The 14,998-nt window shown below is 41.7% G+C and overlaps 1 protein-coding gene across 4 annotated transcripts in view; it reads right to left on the reverse strand.

Moving 5' to 3' along the window:
* The window catches only part of cntln (centlein, centrosomal protein), a 474,184-nt gene that overhangs the window by 28,629 nt on the left and 430,557 nt on the right, over positions 1 to 14,998 (reverse strand). For 2 of the 4 annotated variants that reach the window (XM_068030494.1, XM_068030493.1), the window contains exons 25-27: positions 9,552 to 9,740; positions 5,773 to 5,850; positions 4,480 to 4,552 (exon numbers count right to left, since the gene is read on the reverse strand). In XM_068030494.1, coding sequence (XP_067886595.1) covers positions 4,480 to 4,552; positions 5,773 to 5,850; positions 9,552 to 9,740 — 340 coding nt within the window. The remainder of the gene's footprint in view (positions 1 to 4,479; positions 4,553 to 5,772; positions 5,851 to 9,551; positions 9,741 to 14,998) is intronic. The other 2 variants (XM_068030497.1, XM_068030495.1) reach the window with 1 other exon arrangement.

Below are 14,998 nucleotides of genomic sequence, written 5' to 3' on the forward strand. Positions count from 1 at the left end.
TAAAATTCAGCCCAGTGCCTTTGGTCTTCCCATTATTTAGTCGCAGGAAATATCTGCTCATCTAGTACTGGATTTCGGACAAACCGTCTGACAATTTATAGACAGTGGTGGGGTTGAAAGAGGTGGTGGTGAGGTAGAGCTGATGTTGTGTACATGTGAAAACTGACGCTGTATTTTCAGATGATTTTTCTGAGGGGCAGCATGTGGATGAGAAATAGGAGGGGCTAAAGATAGATCCTTGGGGGACACCAGAGGTAACACTGTGGGAACGGAAAGAGAAGCCAATTCAGATGATTCTCTGGCTGTGATTGGATGGATAAGAATGGAACCAGGTGAATGCTGGATGACTGTGGAGAGACGTTGCAGGAGGATGGGTGGTCAACCGGGCCAAAGGTTGCAGGTAGGTCGAGAAGGACGAGGAGGAAGGTTTACCTTTATCACAGTCACATAGGATGTAATTTGTGACTTTGATTAGAGCCATTTCCATACTGCAGAGGCATAAACCTGATTCAAAGGATTCAAACATGGAGTTCTGGGTAAGATATACATGGATTTGGGAGCTGACAGCATATTCAAGAACAATGGAGAGGAAATTATTGTTGGAGATGGAGCAGTAGTTCCTTTGGTATTTACTGATCGTTCAGGCAGTAAACAATATATGACTTAAAAGGTAATGCAAAATAATTGTAATCATGATTTAAAGTTTGAAGAATGTATTTGAAAAGCTTTATGGAAATGCACCACCACATTCCATAGATAATTTCAGTTTGGAATTTTGACACTATAGATCGAGACTGGGGTTCAATCCATGATTCCACCAAGAGGTGGCTGTTGTATTGGAATAAAATATAAAGACACTGAGACAAGCTCAATATATCATGGTGTCCTATACTGGAGTTCAGATTCATAGACCCTGATTAGGTTTATAAAAATATGAAGTGTAAACACACAAACTCACACGCACTCTTTATTGCTATTTGTATAATGTAACATCAGTGGCTTTCTAGTAAATGTGAAGATAATCTCAGATTAGAAAACATTAAGGTAGCAGTGTGGTGAAAGGCATAAATACAGACTTCACCTCACTGATAACGTCCCTCCCAAACCCTAGAAAATCAACGTTTGATAACTACAGTTTTAGTTCAATCCAACTTCAGAGCTTTCTCACATCAAGAGACTAATACGACAGACAAATTGGAATAACCGAATGTCAATTGATTGTCCTTAATCACTTGTGACAGACACAGTATTCTTGAAGACAGTATGTTAATAAAGAAAAAAACTTGGAAACTGATAAGAGAAAAGAAACACGGAGGTCACACCAGGAATCTCTGCGGATTTGCCTGTGATTCAAGATAGTCTCAGTCTTGTCATCAAGTGTGCAGCTTTCCACTCAGCACAGAAATATCAATAGGAATATGTTTGTGAGGTCTCTAGTGGACATTTTTTCATTCTTTCTGCATCGACAGGATTCCGAATCAATATTCAGTTCCCACTAACAAGCTGTGCACAGTCTCTGTAGAAAATATTGCGCAGAATACAGGAAGACATGGTAATAAACAGCTGTCCAGCTGTGAGGAAAACATGAATTGACTGCAAGCGAATCCCTCAGAAAAGGTCACAAAGCTATGAACCACTCTTCAGGTGTTCTAATTTATTGCTGAATATAAACAACTAATAATATTGTGGTACTGCAGCTATTTCGTTACTGCACATATTTTATATTGGCTTGCTAGACAGACAACCATCTTGAGCTAGAAAAATGCAATGCTGTGAACAGCCATCTCTTATGCTACCTATTTAAAACTTATATTTTAGAAGGTGTTGTTGCATTATACTTGCACACTTCAGATAACTGCGGTGTTAGTCTATAAACAACCACAGCAACTTGCATTTATGTAGCACTTTGACATCGCTGAGAACTTTAAAAGGGAAATAGAAAGAGGATAAGGATGGAATGGGTGAGATTATGGGAGACCGATAGTGCAGTTGTAGAGATAGGTTTTTAAGGAGCTTTTGAAGGAAGCAGAGTGAGGAATTAAGGCACAGTGGATTTGAGATGGCCCAACAGAACTCCAAATAGTGACACAGAACAGAAGCAGGAATGAAGAGTAATCCAGAATCAGAGTGGTGGAGTGTATGGCTAGAATATATGGCTGCAGAAGATGGAACAGGAAAGATAGAATGAGACCTTGGGGGACAATAGGTGAAATTGTAATGGCTTTGTGCCATAGAAAACTCAAGCTAAAATGTTCTGATTAATTGAAATTAGGAATGAGTGAAGGAGGGGAGATGGGGCATGGAGAGCATTTTGCACAATTAACAGTTAAGGTGATAAGTTAAGGATTAGGGGAACATACTACAGCGAAGGAAAATTTCTGTTTCGGCAACAGACTGGATCTGGATTAAGGTGGTCAGCTCAGGTTCAAGGTGATTTTAAAGGCTGCACATTTTCTTTTGAGACTTAGCACAGAGGTATTGTTGATGGTGTTGGAGGACGGTGAGCAGCAGTAGCTGTAAAGAGCGCAGTAAGATCCTGGGACATATTGCTAGAACAATAGATTCCAAAGATTCCCTAAAGGTGGCTAGAAAGACGCCTAATTTCAATAGCTACTTCATTCATTAATTGTAGGCACAATCTGACTGTACCTGGGCCCTGGGCGTTCTTCAATGTCTTCAGCATGTCCACCAGCTCTTGAGTGATAATATTCATTTTTCTTAGAATCTCATCAACTTGCCCTAGCAATTATACCCCAATAGTAGGAAGGTTGTTTGAGGGTTCTTCTATGAGCAGAGACATAAGGAATTCATTTAAAGTACTCGCTATTCCTTGATCACTTGGAGTCCTTCTGGAATCCCATTGTTAGTCTGACTGCTCAAATATAAAGTCTTTCACAGTCTGTTTTATAAGTCGAATAATCTTGATTTCATTGTATATTTAGGCTCTCACCAATTTCTTAGCCTCCCTAACCGTACATATACTCATCCCTGTCCTCTAGTCTATGGTGGCTTTATATGTTTGAAATGCCTTTTTTGGTCCTTGTCTTCTGCAGTACTATCCCTAATGCCCACACTGAACTCTATCTTCCTGTACTTCCCAAGTGGCACATAGTTGCTTTGCACTGACAACAGGGTATTCCTGAAAGCATTCCACTTTTCCTCTGTGCTGCTTGTTCGTTAAAACAACCACACCCTCACCCCTCTCCAACCACCTCACCCCCAGCTCATTTGCCTTGTCTGTAGGAACATCGGACCTCGGAGCAGGAGTAAGCCATTTGGCCCTTCGAGCCTGCTCTGCCACTCGATAAGATCATGGCTGATCTGGTTGTAGTCTCAACTCCACGTTCTTGTCTGCCCTCCATAGCCCTTGACTCCTTTGCCATTCCTTTAAAATTTGCCTTCCAAAAATGGGGCATCTGTATAGTATTCCTCTCTTTCGTAAGCCTGACACTAAACTTTGCCATAACATGATCACTATTTCCAAGAGACACGATCATTGGAAGCTTCTCCGGCATTACTTGGTTAATCCATGATATCCAGTCTAAAGTCATCTCTCCCTTCCAGATACTTTCATTGATTGGGTCATGTAACAGTACATTACCAGGTCAAAAACATGTTTTTCTCCCTCTACTCTCAATATAGTCCTCCTAATTTATCCCTAGTAGGTTGATGTCTTCAGTAACAATTTTGTTCAAACCTCCATATGAGTATAAATTTTCGGATCTAATTTCAGTTGCTGACCTGATCGCCGATAACAGATTCCAATCAATAGTTTCTTCCCATTATCATCAATTGACTTGATCCATAGAGCTTTGATCTCATTTGTCCCGAATTCTGATTTCTTCAGCTCCTTTATTAATATATTTTCCTAGATTATTCTCTAGCTTACAGAGTATTCTACTTTCCTACAAATGTAACCCTCATTCTGAATCACCAGTTAGCCAAGTCTCTGTGATACCCATAATGTCAATAGCTTCTTGTTCGTATAGAGTTTGAAATCTCTAATTTTTGCATTTGCTGATTTAACTCTGAAGGATTCTTTACCCCACCACCTCAGCCCAACATGGGCTGTAGTTTCAGTTTCCCTCCTTACAGCTATTCCTACAGTACACCCTTGTTAGTGGTCACAATGCCTAGATGGTCTACTATTCCATCCTCTGCAGTGATTTCAGCTCCCTAATTTCTCTTCTTCTAATATCCAATATGCTATCTATGATAAAGCCTCTAATCACTCCTTCCCATTGTTGTCCTAGTTTAAATCCTCCCCACTGCTCTATTTACTCTCTCAGCAGGGGAGGGGAGAGAAAGAGGAGGTAGAAAGATGCAAAAAGCAAAGAGCTGTAGTGTTCTGACTTGTACCACAGATGCTGTAATATTCCACCTATAATTTTGTCACTACCCAATGCTTAATGTATATTTTCACAGCCATTATAGCCTTTGTTATATCTCGCCCTGCCCTAAGAAAATATATAAAACAACCTCTGCAATGGTGCATTGATATTGCTGGACCACTTCTGAAGCGATTCTGTAATACTGCATCAGGATCGTGGTGCTGTGGAATGGAACAAAAACAACAGCACAAGCACAAGGTTTCACAAGCACATAATTCACAAATTGCGTTTCCGGTTGCCTTACCTTCCCCGATGACAGAGAAAGATATGTACAGATCAATGAATGTAAAACTGCTTGGCTGGCCTGTTGTGAGCTGTGCTGCTCTGAAACACATGACCACCTTTGCCTCTGCATGCAGTTCTGTTTCTGTTGTCATTGGGGATAGACCTGTTTCTGGAGCCATCTGTGTCGACCATCTCTTTTGTTGTAATAGACGTTTTGGAAGTAACAGCTTTGCCTTGTTTGCTTCACCTTGCCATCACGCACCTGCACTATGACATTCTTATTCCCAAGCAGATTTGGAATTCTGAGAGAATGTAGTAATGATGAAGTCTGTGCTTAACTACATAAAGCATGTTTTTAATTTAGATGAATAATTAAAATTTTCTTCAGCTCCGAACTGGTCACATTAGTGAAACGATCCATATGTTAAAATATTACTGTTTAAGTAAATATGACATGGAATCTGTGGTTGAGGGGAGACGGTAGTGTAGTGGTAATGTCACTGAACTAGTAATCCGGAGGCCCAGGCTAATTCCCTGGGGACACGGGTTCAAACCCCACCACAGCAACTCATGCAATTTCAATTAACTAATAAAAATCTGGAATTGAAAGCTTGTCTCAGTAATGGTGCCATGAAACTATCATCAATTGTCGTAAAAACCCATCTGGTTCACTAATGACCTTGAGAAAAGGAAATCTGCCGTCCTTACCTGGTCTGGCCTACATTTGACTCCAGAACCACAGCAATGTGGCTGACTCTTCACTGCTCTCTGAAATGGCACAGCAAGCCACTCAGTTGTCGAGCAATTAAGGATGAGCAACAAATGCTGGCCTTGCCAGCAACGCTCACATCCCATGAAAGAATTTAAAAAATTATAATAACTATCTATTGGTAGATTCGCAAAATTTCCAAAAGCTGGACTGAGAAATGGTGGTGAAGTAAATTACTGAATAAAGAAAAAGCATAACTTTAATTTCTGAACTACTTTTATGTCTAAATGATTGCTGATGATTTATCATTTGAATTTCTACAAATACTATTTTAATGTATTTGTTTTCTTCACATACTGAACCTGTAAGTGAGACTTACTTGCTTCCTAATATATGTGGACTACACTAGGCTACACAAGACTGTTAACACAGAAGATATTTCAATACCTGGCCTTCGAGAATCCTCTGTATTTCAGTCAGCCAGTTCTTATCTTTCTGTAAAGCTTTGTTACTTTCTTCTGTTTCCTATGGATAAATAAAAGATACCATGACGTTAAAATGTTCCTTGTACATTATTAAAATTAGCTAGTTTTATTTTTTCAATTCATAGGGCTGAATTTTATGCTCCCTCCAAAGAGCGGGAAGGTGGCGGGGTGGGGTGGGGTGGGATGGGGGGGCAGTGTAAAATGGAACGGGAGGCTCGGGATGGGAGGGGGGCATCCCGACCTGCTGCCGCCGCCGCTTTATGCAGGGCGGCGGCGCCGAAATACGGCCCGCCCGCCCCAGGCCAATCAAGGCCCTTAAGTGGCCAGTTAACGGCCACTTAAGGGCCTCCACTCGCCGCCACAGGAATTTTACCCTTGGGAGGTCGGGCGGCCCAGGCCCGAGAAAAGCTGTCTGACAAAAGCAGACGGCTTTCTGACGACCTATGGAGGGCCCCTCATGATCGGGCACCCTAAGCCCGACGGAGGGCCACCCCCAATACCCCCCCCCCCCCCCCCCCCCCCAATCGACCACCCTTGCTTCGTCGGGGCCCGACCGTTCACCCCAGGTGAGGCCCCAAAACTTACCTTTGATACGGATCCCTCCTTCATCTTCTTGCAATGGCTGGGTTGCAGTCCCAGCAGTGGCCACTGCTCCGTTAATTGGCCGGCGGCTCCATTAGGCAGGACTTCCTGCCTCAATGAGGTAGAAGTCCTGCCTCAGACCAATTAAAGGTCTGGGGAGTGCAAAATGCAGGCCGGATCCCCAGGCCAGGCGGAGGCAGATTCGCCACCGACTTTTCAGTCGGTGGATGGCTCCCGTCCGCCAAGGGTAAAATTCAGCCCATAGTTACATAGAATGAGATAATCTACAGCACAGAACCAGGCCATTTGGCCCAACTAGTTTGTGCTAGTGTTTATACTGCACAAACATTTCCTCCCATTCCATCGACCTCATCTCAGCCTTTCCTCTCACGTACTTGTCTAGCTTCCAATTGAAAGTATCTAATCTACTTGCCTCAACCACTTGCTGTGAGAGCGAGTTCCACATTCTAACCACTCTGAATAAAGAAATTTCTCCTTAATTCCCCACTGGATTTATTAGCAACTCTCTTGTATTTATCTTGCACATGGCTGCAGCGCAGGAGATCAGGTAGGTCTAGTGGTCGGGGAAAGGGGATGTTAGTGTGTTACAGTGGTGGGAGGAGTCCCGATCACCGAGGACAGGGGTTGGGGTTCTGATGGTGGAGCAGACAGATTGCAGGGGGTGGTGGCTTATTGGTAGCTTGTTGGGCCTGCAAGAAACACTCCTGCTCCTCCTGGACCACTTAACTCATGTATTCAGCCCTTCTCGCCTCCTTTCACCTGCTGGGTTTCTGAAGGCCTGGGAAAGCTGTCCGACATGAGTTAAAATAGGATTACGGTTAAAATGAAGACAGGCAGCCTCATAATATTTAAATGACTAAGCTGATTCCCATCAGCAGATTAGTTGCCTGCTCTTCATCCCACCTCCTTTCATACTGGAAGATGGCGGGTTGGGTTCTAGCTGCAGATTATTTTGCATTTTAACCTCTGACACAACGCCAACCCTACTGTTTTTGTCCAATCCATTCATAATTTTAAAGACCTCTATCAGGTTAGCTCCAAGCCTTCTCTTTTCTAAAGAAAACAAAACCCTAACCTGTTTAATCTTTCCTAATAGTTGTAATCACTCAGTTCTGATACATCCTGTTAAGGATTTTAAGTAGAAAATGATGAAAGATGAATTACTCACCTGGAAACCTGAAATTGTATTACAATAAAAAAGCCACAACTGGAAATGAAAATTTGCTCACATTAAGTCTACTGCAAAAATCAAATTTTTTTTTAGCACTTTACAGGAGTTATTTCAGAAGCAGAAAATATTCACCAAGACACTTAGGCTTCTTGTGTTGTTTTACAGGAGACTCTTATTTCAAAAGGAGTTTTCCCCTTCTCCTGTCTTAGATCTTGCTGTGCACAGATGGTCAAGGGTGCTTATGCATTCATAATGTTCCATCTGCTCTTCACAGAGCAAAGGGAACCCAGTGCGCTATAAGGTACACCTAAAGAACACTACTTACCACAGCACAAATGTAATCAGCATTTCAATCAGACATGATCAGATAAAGCCACTCATAAAGAAACTCCTTGTAAGGTTGTCAGAAGGAACAGGGTGAGACACAATGCATTATTGATGAAGGGATAGAGATATTGGCTACTGATGAAGAGCCGGAGGGTAACCAGGCAGAGGCGCAGCATGCCTCATGCCCACGGTACGTGGGTGCATATGTAACAGTGAAAGGTGGCATGGTTAGGTAGGACCAGTGGTTGTCTGAGCTTCAAACTGCCATCGAGCACATAGCAACACCAGTGGAAAGGCCACAAACGGCATACTGACAAAACATTTCGCATTTATATAGTACTTATATGCATTTATATGTAGTAAAACACCCTCAGGTGCTTCACAGAAGCATTTTCAAACAAAATTTGAACCAAGCCACATAAGGGAACAGTAGGGCAGGTGATCAAAAGCTTGGTCAAAGAGGCAGGTTTTAAGGAGCTGTGGCTAGCACTCTTGCCTCTGAGTCAGAAGGTCATGGGTTCAAGATACAGTCCAGAGACTTGAGCACATAATCTAGGCTGACACTCAGTGCAGCACTGAGGGAGTGTTGTACTGTCAGAGGAACCGTTTTCCGGATGACAGAATAAATTGAGATCCTCTCAGCTGAATGTAAAACATTCCATGGCACTATTCGAAGATGATCAGAAGAGCTCTTCCCATTGTCCTGGCTAACATTTATCACTCACCAACATCATTAAAACAGATGATCTGGTCATTATCACACTGCTGATTGTGGGGGCTTTCTGTGCAAAAATTGGCTGCCATGTTTCCCATATTACAACAGTGACGACACTTCAAAAGTACTTCATTGGCTGTAAAGTTCTTTGGGATATCCTGAGATTGTGAAAGGTGCAACTGAAATGCAAAATTTTTTTATTTGTATTTTTGTTTATTCACACACAATTTCTTTGGCATTCCTAGGTAACTCAAAGATGAAAGGTGTACAGAGCACATACGCTCTTATGAAGAATAATCAAATTAAAGCAGTTGCTAGTAGTTGATGAATCCTCATCTTCCTCAATGGAAGACAGCACTTGAGAGACTGTGGAATAAAGACGTTCATGAAAAGACTGACATTCAGAACAAATATGGCTGCTATTATTCTGCCAAGGTCCCACATTCTGCTGCCAGAGCAGGACTTTAAACTGAATCACGCAACTGCTGAGCAGCAAAACCAAAGGTTATGTGAAGGACTAATCCTGTGAAAGCCCTAGATGGGACACCCTAATAGGATCCACTAACCTGCAATGGTCAAGATTTTTGAGAACTCGCATGAGGCATTTGTAGACACATAGCTGTTGCAGCTGAAAGGTTACAATTACATAGTGCAAGATAAGCAGATAGTAAACAACAAAATGTTAACTGCAATTCCTCAAAATCAAAAATCATTGACTTCAATTCAAAATACACTTATTTATGGATGCAAATGTGAACTGATTATTTCATTCTCACTACTATTCTCAATCATAAAAACATTTATTTGTCTTAGGGAAACTGTACTTCTTAAATCACAATTTTCCTACATTCATTATTCACTTGTTTATTACACTGATATTTAGCCTCTGCGAAAACTAGAATATGTGTACACAAATACTTCTTACTGTTTCATCCTCGAGATCCAATATATCTTCCAAGTCACTTTGTGAAATATTCAGGATAGATGCTGCCATGGAGTGGGCTCTGTTGACAGACTCTTTTGAAAGACCTTCATGGCTTATCTGTTTCATCTTTGTTCTTTTCAACTGGGTTCTTCTGCTTTGAATTTCTCTGCATAGCTCTTTGGCTAGAGCCTGTCACAAAGAAACAAGCCATATTTACAACACAGGAATGTACAAATCTGAGTGCCTTGAAGATCAACAACTTGCATTTAAACAGAGCCTTTAGCAAAACAACGTCCCAAGGTGCTTCACAGAGACATAAGGGGAAAAAATGGAGGCACAGCTAAAGGAGGAGATAATAAGAGAGGTGACCAAAAGCTTGGTCAAAAGAGATGGGTTTTAAGGAGGGCCTTAAAGGAAGGATAGAGAGGTGGCGAGGCAGAGGGGTTTAGGGAGAGAATTCCAGAGTGTGGGGCCTAGGTGAGAGTGGTTAGAATGCGGAACTCACTACCACAAGGAGTAATTGAGGCAAATAGTATAAATTCATTTAAGGGAAAACTAGATAAACAAATGAGGCAGAAAGGAATATGCTACGGCAATACGGTGAGATTAAATAAATAGAGTGGGAGGAGGCTCATGTGCAACATAAACATTAGCATGGAGCAGTTGGGCTAAATGGCCTGTTTCTGTGCTGTACATTCTATGTCATTTTAATTCTACTTATCTAATCTCATATCAGTTCGTTGTTTGTTTGCGTCAGTGGGCAAAATAAGATGCTTTACAAATACACATTTTTCTTTGCCTCAGACTTGGCCTATTGACAAACTTACCAGAAAAGTAGGAGTGCTTCTAGACTTCTATTGTATTGCTGCTCCATGTCCTGGGAAATTGCTCACAAGGAGTCAATACCAAGTTTCCTTTTGAGAGTGCTTTGGGGATAACTGGACTAGCACACACAGACATAATACAGTCTTCATTTCATAGTCATGTATTCTGTCCTGATGTTTACGTTGCTACTATAAATTCCTGTGTTCACATATATCTTGAAAATTTGTAATTACACATTCCTGACAAGGAGGGAAGGGAGCAAAGAGGAGGGGAAAAGATACAGCAAGGAGGAGGAGCAAAGGAAGGAGGAAGGTACGATGAAGTGGAGAAGGTTTCATGGAAGAAGTGAAGGAGAAGAAAGGAGAAGGTGGTAGTGGGAAGCAAGATGATTGAGATGAGGAGGGAGAAAGAGAAGGGGTAATGGAAATGCAGGAGTAGGGAGGAAGGATAAGGGGCACATGAGGAGATAACAAGGGGGCAATGAGAGAAAGGGAGAGATGAAAAAGGGACCAAAAGCAGGAAGGGGAGGAAGAGGGGAAGGGGAAAGGAATGGGAGGGGTGTAGTTGGGAGAGTTAAAGAGGGACAGGGAGAGGGAAAGAGTGAGGAGGTAGGAAGAAGGAAAGAAATGAAAGGAAAAGGGCAGAGAGAGAGGAATGGGTGGGAGAAAGGAGGAAGCAGTAGAGATGGGTGAGGAAGATGAAGGGAGATGGCAATGGAGAGGAAGGGAAAGGGAAGAGTGAGAGAGGAAGCAAAAGGGTGAGGGGAGGAGGGAAGAGAGAGAAGGGAGAGGGTAAGAGGAAGGGGCATAAACAGCATTGTTGGTGGTGACAGGCAGCTTTGTGAAGCAGTGAACAGCCAGGGTGCTGGGGAAATTCTGTCTTTGGAGGGGGATTGGAAGCGACTGCAACAAAAGGCCCCAAAATGGACAGTAAAAGGCCACAGGTGGGGAGCTCAATACAAGAAGCCATGGAAGCACTAACAGCACGGAGAATGAAGCATCACTGGTGAGAATGCCGACTGCAGGTGCAGTGTCTGTGGAGAATGGGCCCACTACCAACTGAAGAAAATGCACGTGGATGCAAGATCTTATCAAATATATTATAGCTAGATAGTGATGTTAGCATAATCTATTCTTTTTTCTTTATATGTGCATCATTACTCATTTAACTTAGTTTCAGCAAAATGTTATTTGAAACTTCAGACAATAAAAATCAGGGGGAAAAAAATCCTAAAAATGGTCAAGCTCCAGAACAACTAAGAAAGTTAGATAAGCTGAACAAAAGGAGCGAATTAATAAAAAATGGAAGACAATCCTTTTTGTCTTCATCTCTAACATCACCATTGGCATCTAAGAAGGTAGAATGGTGAAATCAGTCTTACCCTGAACGTAACAGCATGAAAGTGGACCCAACAACAGCAACCTGTATTAATATAGTAAAATGTCTTAAATGTCACAGGGCACACTGAATCACAGAATGAAATATTACGACAGGTGACCAAAAGCTCGGTCAAAGAGGTACATTTTAAGGAGCGTCTTAAAAGAGGAAAGAAAGGTAAAGAGGTGGAGAGTTTTAGGAAGGGAATTCCAGAGCTTAGCACCTTGGCAACTGAAGCCATCAAAGGTGGAGCGATTAAAATTGGGGATGCTTAAGATGCCAGAATTGGTGGAGTGCGAATATCTCAGAGAACGGTAAGGTGAGGGGAGATTACAGAGATAAGGAGGGGTGAGGCCATGGAGGATTTGATTTTGGCCAGCCAAGAGTGTATTGGATTAATCAAGTCTAGAGATAACAAAGGCACAGAGAGAGGGGCGGGTGCACCCTGATGTTCTCAGTGTGCGAGACCTGTTGCCTCTAGATGGTATAAGCTGACAATCATATAGCTGAGATTGGGAACTCAAGCATGTAAGGGCCCACAGTGTGAAGTTGAGTCCTATCACCAGTGCCCAAACACAGTGTGCCACTGTGTTGTTCACTATCCACTTCCTTTTAGTAACAATATACTCTTGATGATTCAAAGTTATCGTTTGCCCAATTAGAATTTAAGCTATCCAGTAATTTGAATTAAACACATGCATTAAAATAGCACATCAGTCCCTTTAAGCACGATTCTGATGATCCTGTAATTTGAATTGAGCAACTTTGTATTTCTTTCAATTACATCCTCAGTTTTTTTTTAATGCAGGTTCGTCGGTTTATTCTGTTCACAGCAACTGAGCTCTTCTGGTATAGTATTGTCACTAAGATCAGTAGTGGTCCCGATGTTTCATTACTTATTCAACTTATACTTAAAGCAGTAGAGTCAATACTTCTGGAGAGCTGTACTTACTAATAGACAAATTGAGAACAATGATTGAGCTTTAAAGTGAAACTGGCTGATAACAGACAGTCCGCACCGATTAGATCGCTGGGTTGACAGGAGCTTTTCTAAACTAACAATATAGATTGGCGAACTATGACATATTTATGTACAGGACGCAACATTGAAACTTTATTGCTAATTCGTTTTCCTAAACGATCTGTTAAATTGCAGGAACCATGGAGGAAAATTTGCATAGCCCCTTCAATGTTAAAGAATGTTCCAAAGCAATTCACATACAGGCGTAAGCAACACAATAACAAGCCAGGAAGGGAGAGGTTCAAAGAGATTACTAAAGGTTGAAGAGATGGGTTTTGAAAAGATTATTAAAGGAGAGGGTTTAGGGAGGGAGGCTACACTGCCAATGGTGGGATGAAGGGAGTGGAGCAAAAGCCTAAAGTTTAATTACAATTTTGGATATGGATCAAATTCACTCATGGTTTGCTAGTTGTCAAATACTGAAGCTTGTAATTACTGCACCACATAATTTGCATAAAAGACGTACGTACTGCAACATCTGGAAACGGTGCGTCTGGATTGCTAGCAATATGCTAAAGACTGTTCTCATTAGGTGCAGCCAGCACCTATTTGTAAGCATGTATGAACTGAGCACAACTGTACCAGTTTCAACAGCCTACAGTGCATTAGCCTTGCTTCTTTGTCTTACTTTATTGATTGATGTAATAATTTTTACAAGAGATACTGCAATAACTATAATTAAAATCTGACCACATTGTATTCAAGCATTGGTCTGTGGAGAGTTCCCAGGGAGAGAATATTCCCGGAGCAAACAGCTTCCTTATTCTTGAGTTGCTCACTCGGCTTAAAGACAGTTGCCCCAAAGCAACTTAAACCTGGCACTTGACAGCAACTTTCACTCTTGACAATCTTGTCTAATAACTCTAATAAAGTTTTGACCAGAGGGCATGTTTTAGACTACTGAAGTTTAATACTGCGCTAAGGATGACAGTGGCATCTAAATGCTGGTCTTCCTTCCCTAAAGAATGTGCAGTAACACCAACAATTAATCTTAATCATCATTTGTTATTAATGATTTATAATTATGAGAGTTCACATTTTCGTATGATAAAGCAGCTACACTGCAATACTAGGACACTATGTATACATGCGCAAGTCTTTAACACAATGAAAAACACTCTTGGTACCTGTCAATATTTCTCCAGAAGGGCCTTGAGCATCCTTTTCATCAGTTTCATACTCTGATGCCTAAAAGTGCAACTCAAACTGCAAGTTCATATTTGTAACAAGGATTTTTTTTTTAAGATTTGAAGATTTAAAAGATCTGTAGGGATTGAGGCAGAGCTGGTAAAGGATAGATGATTCATTGGTATATGCTGATCCATATAGAGATGCCAGTGGAAGGTTTTCATAATCAATTACAAAATATGTAAGTTTTTTTTCAAAGTCATATCTTTGCAATTCAGAATGGCCTAAAAAACATTATCTTGCAATAAACAGAATTATTTTTGAGAAATATAAAGAATATACAAGGCTGCGAAAAGTCTAGTTCAGCCTTGGAAAGTGGGTTGATGTGGAATGGTTGGCGAGGGTATGGAGTTTGTGGTGGGGACCAAAGATGATGTCTACAGTCTTCCCAATGTCTGTCTGGAGGAAACTGTGGTCCATTCAAGATTGGATGTCAAACAAGCAGTCTGTCAGAGACTGGGGCAAAAAGAGTGTTGGAGACGGACAGCTAGGTATCACCAGATTACGTGTGGAAGCTGATTCCCGGTCTATGGATGTCATTGCTGAGGTGTCCATGTAGATGAGGAAGAGGACATGACTATGCATAGATCCTTGAGGACCCAGAGGTAACAGTGTGGGGCAGGAAGAGAAACCACTGATGGAGATAACCTGGGTAAAATCAGATGAGAGTGGAACCAAGCGAGGGCAGCCCCACTGACATGGAAAATGAAAGAGAAGTGCTTGGGAAGGATGATGTAGTTGACTGTGTCAAAAGCTGCAGAGAGGTTGAGGAGGATGACGAAATTATTGCACCAAAGTCACAATAACAGAGGATGTCATTTGTGACTTTGGTTAGGGCTGTTTTGGTGCTGTGACAGGGACGTAAATCTGTTTGGAGAGATTCAAATGGAGAGTTGCAGGAAAGATGGGCACAAATTTTGGAGGCCAGGCCAGGTAAGGTAATGAGGAATCAACCACATCTTCCAAGAATGCTCAACAGTAACAGTGGTACCAAATATGTTTACCATGCCCCCGCCAGTTTGTTGAAGTCCCTCGA

This window comes from Heterodontus francisci, chromosome 4 (assembly GCF_036365525.1).
Source record: "Heterodontus francisci isolate sHetFra1 chromosome 4, sHetFra1.hap1, whole genome shotgun sequence".
NCBI classification, from domain to species: Eukaryota; Metazoa; Chordata; class Chondrichthyes; order Heterodontiformes; family Heterodontidae; genus Heterodontus; species Heterodontus francisci.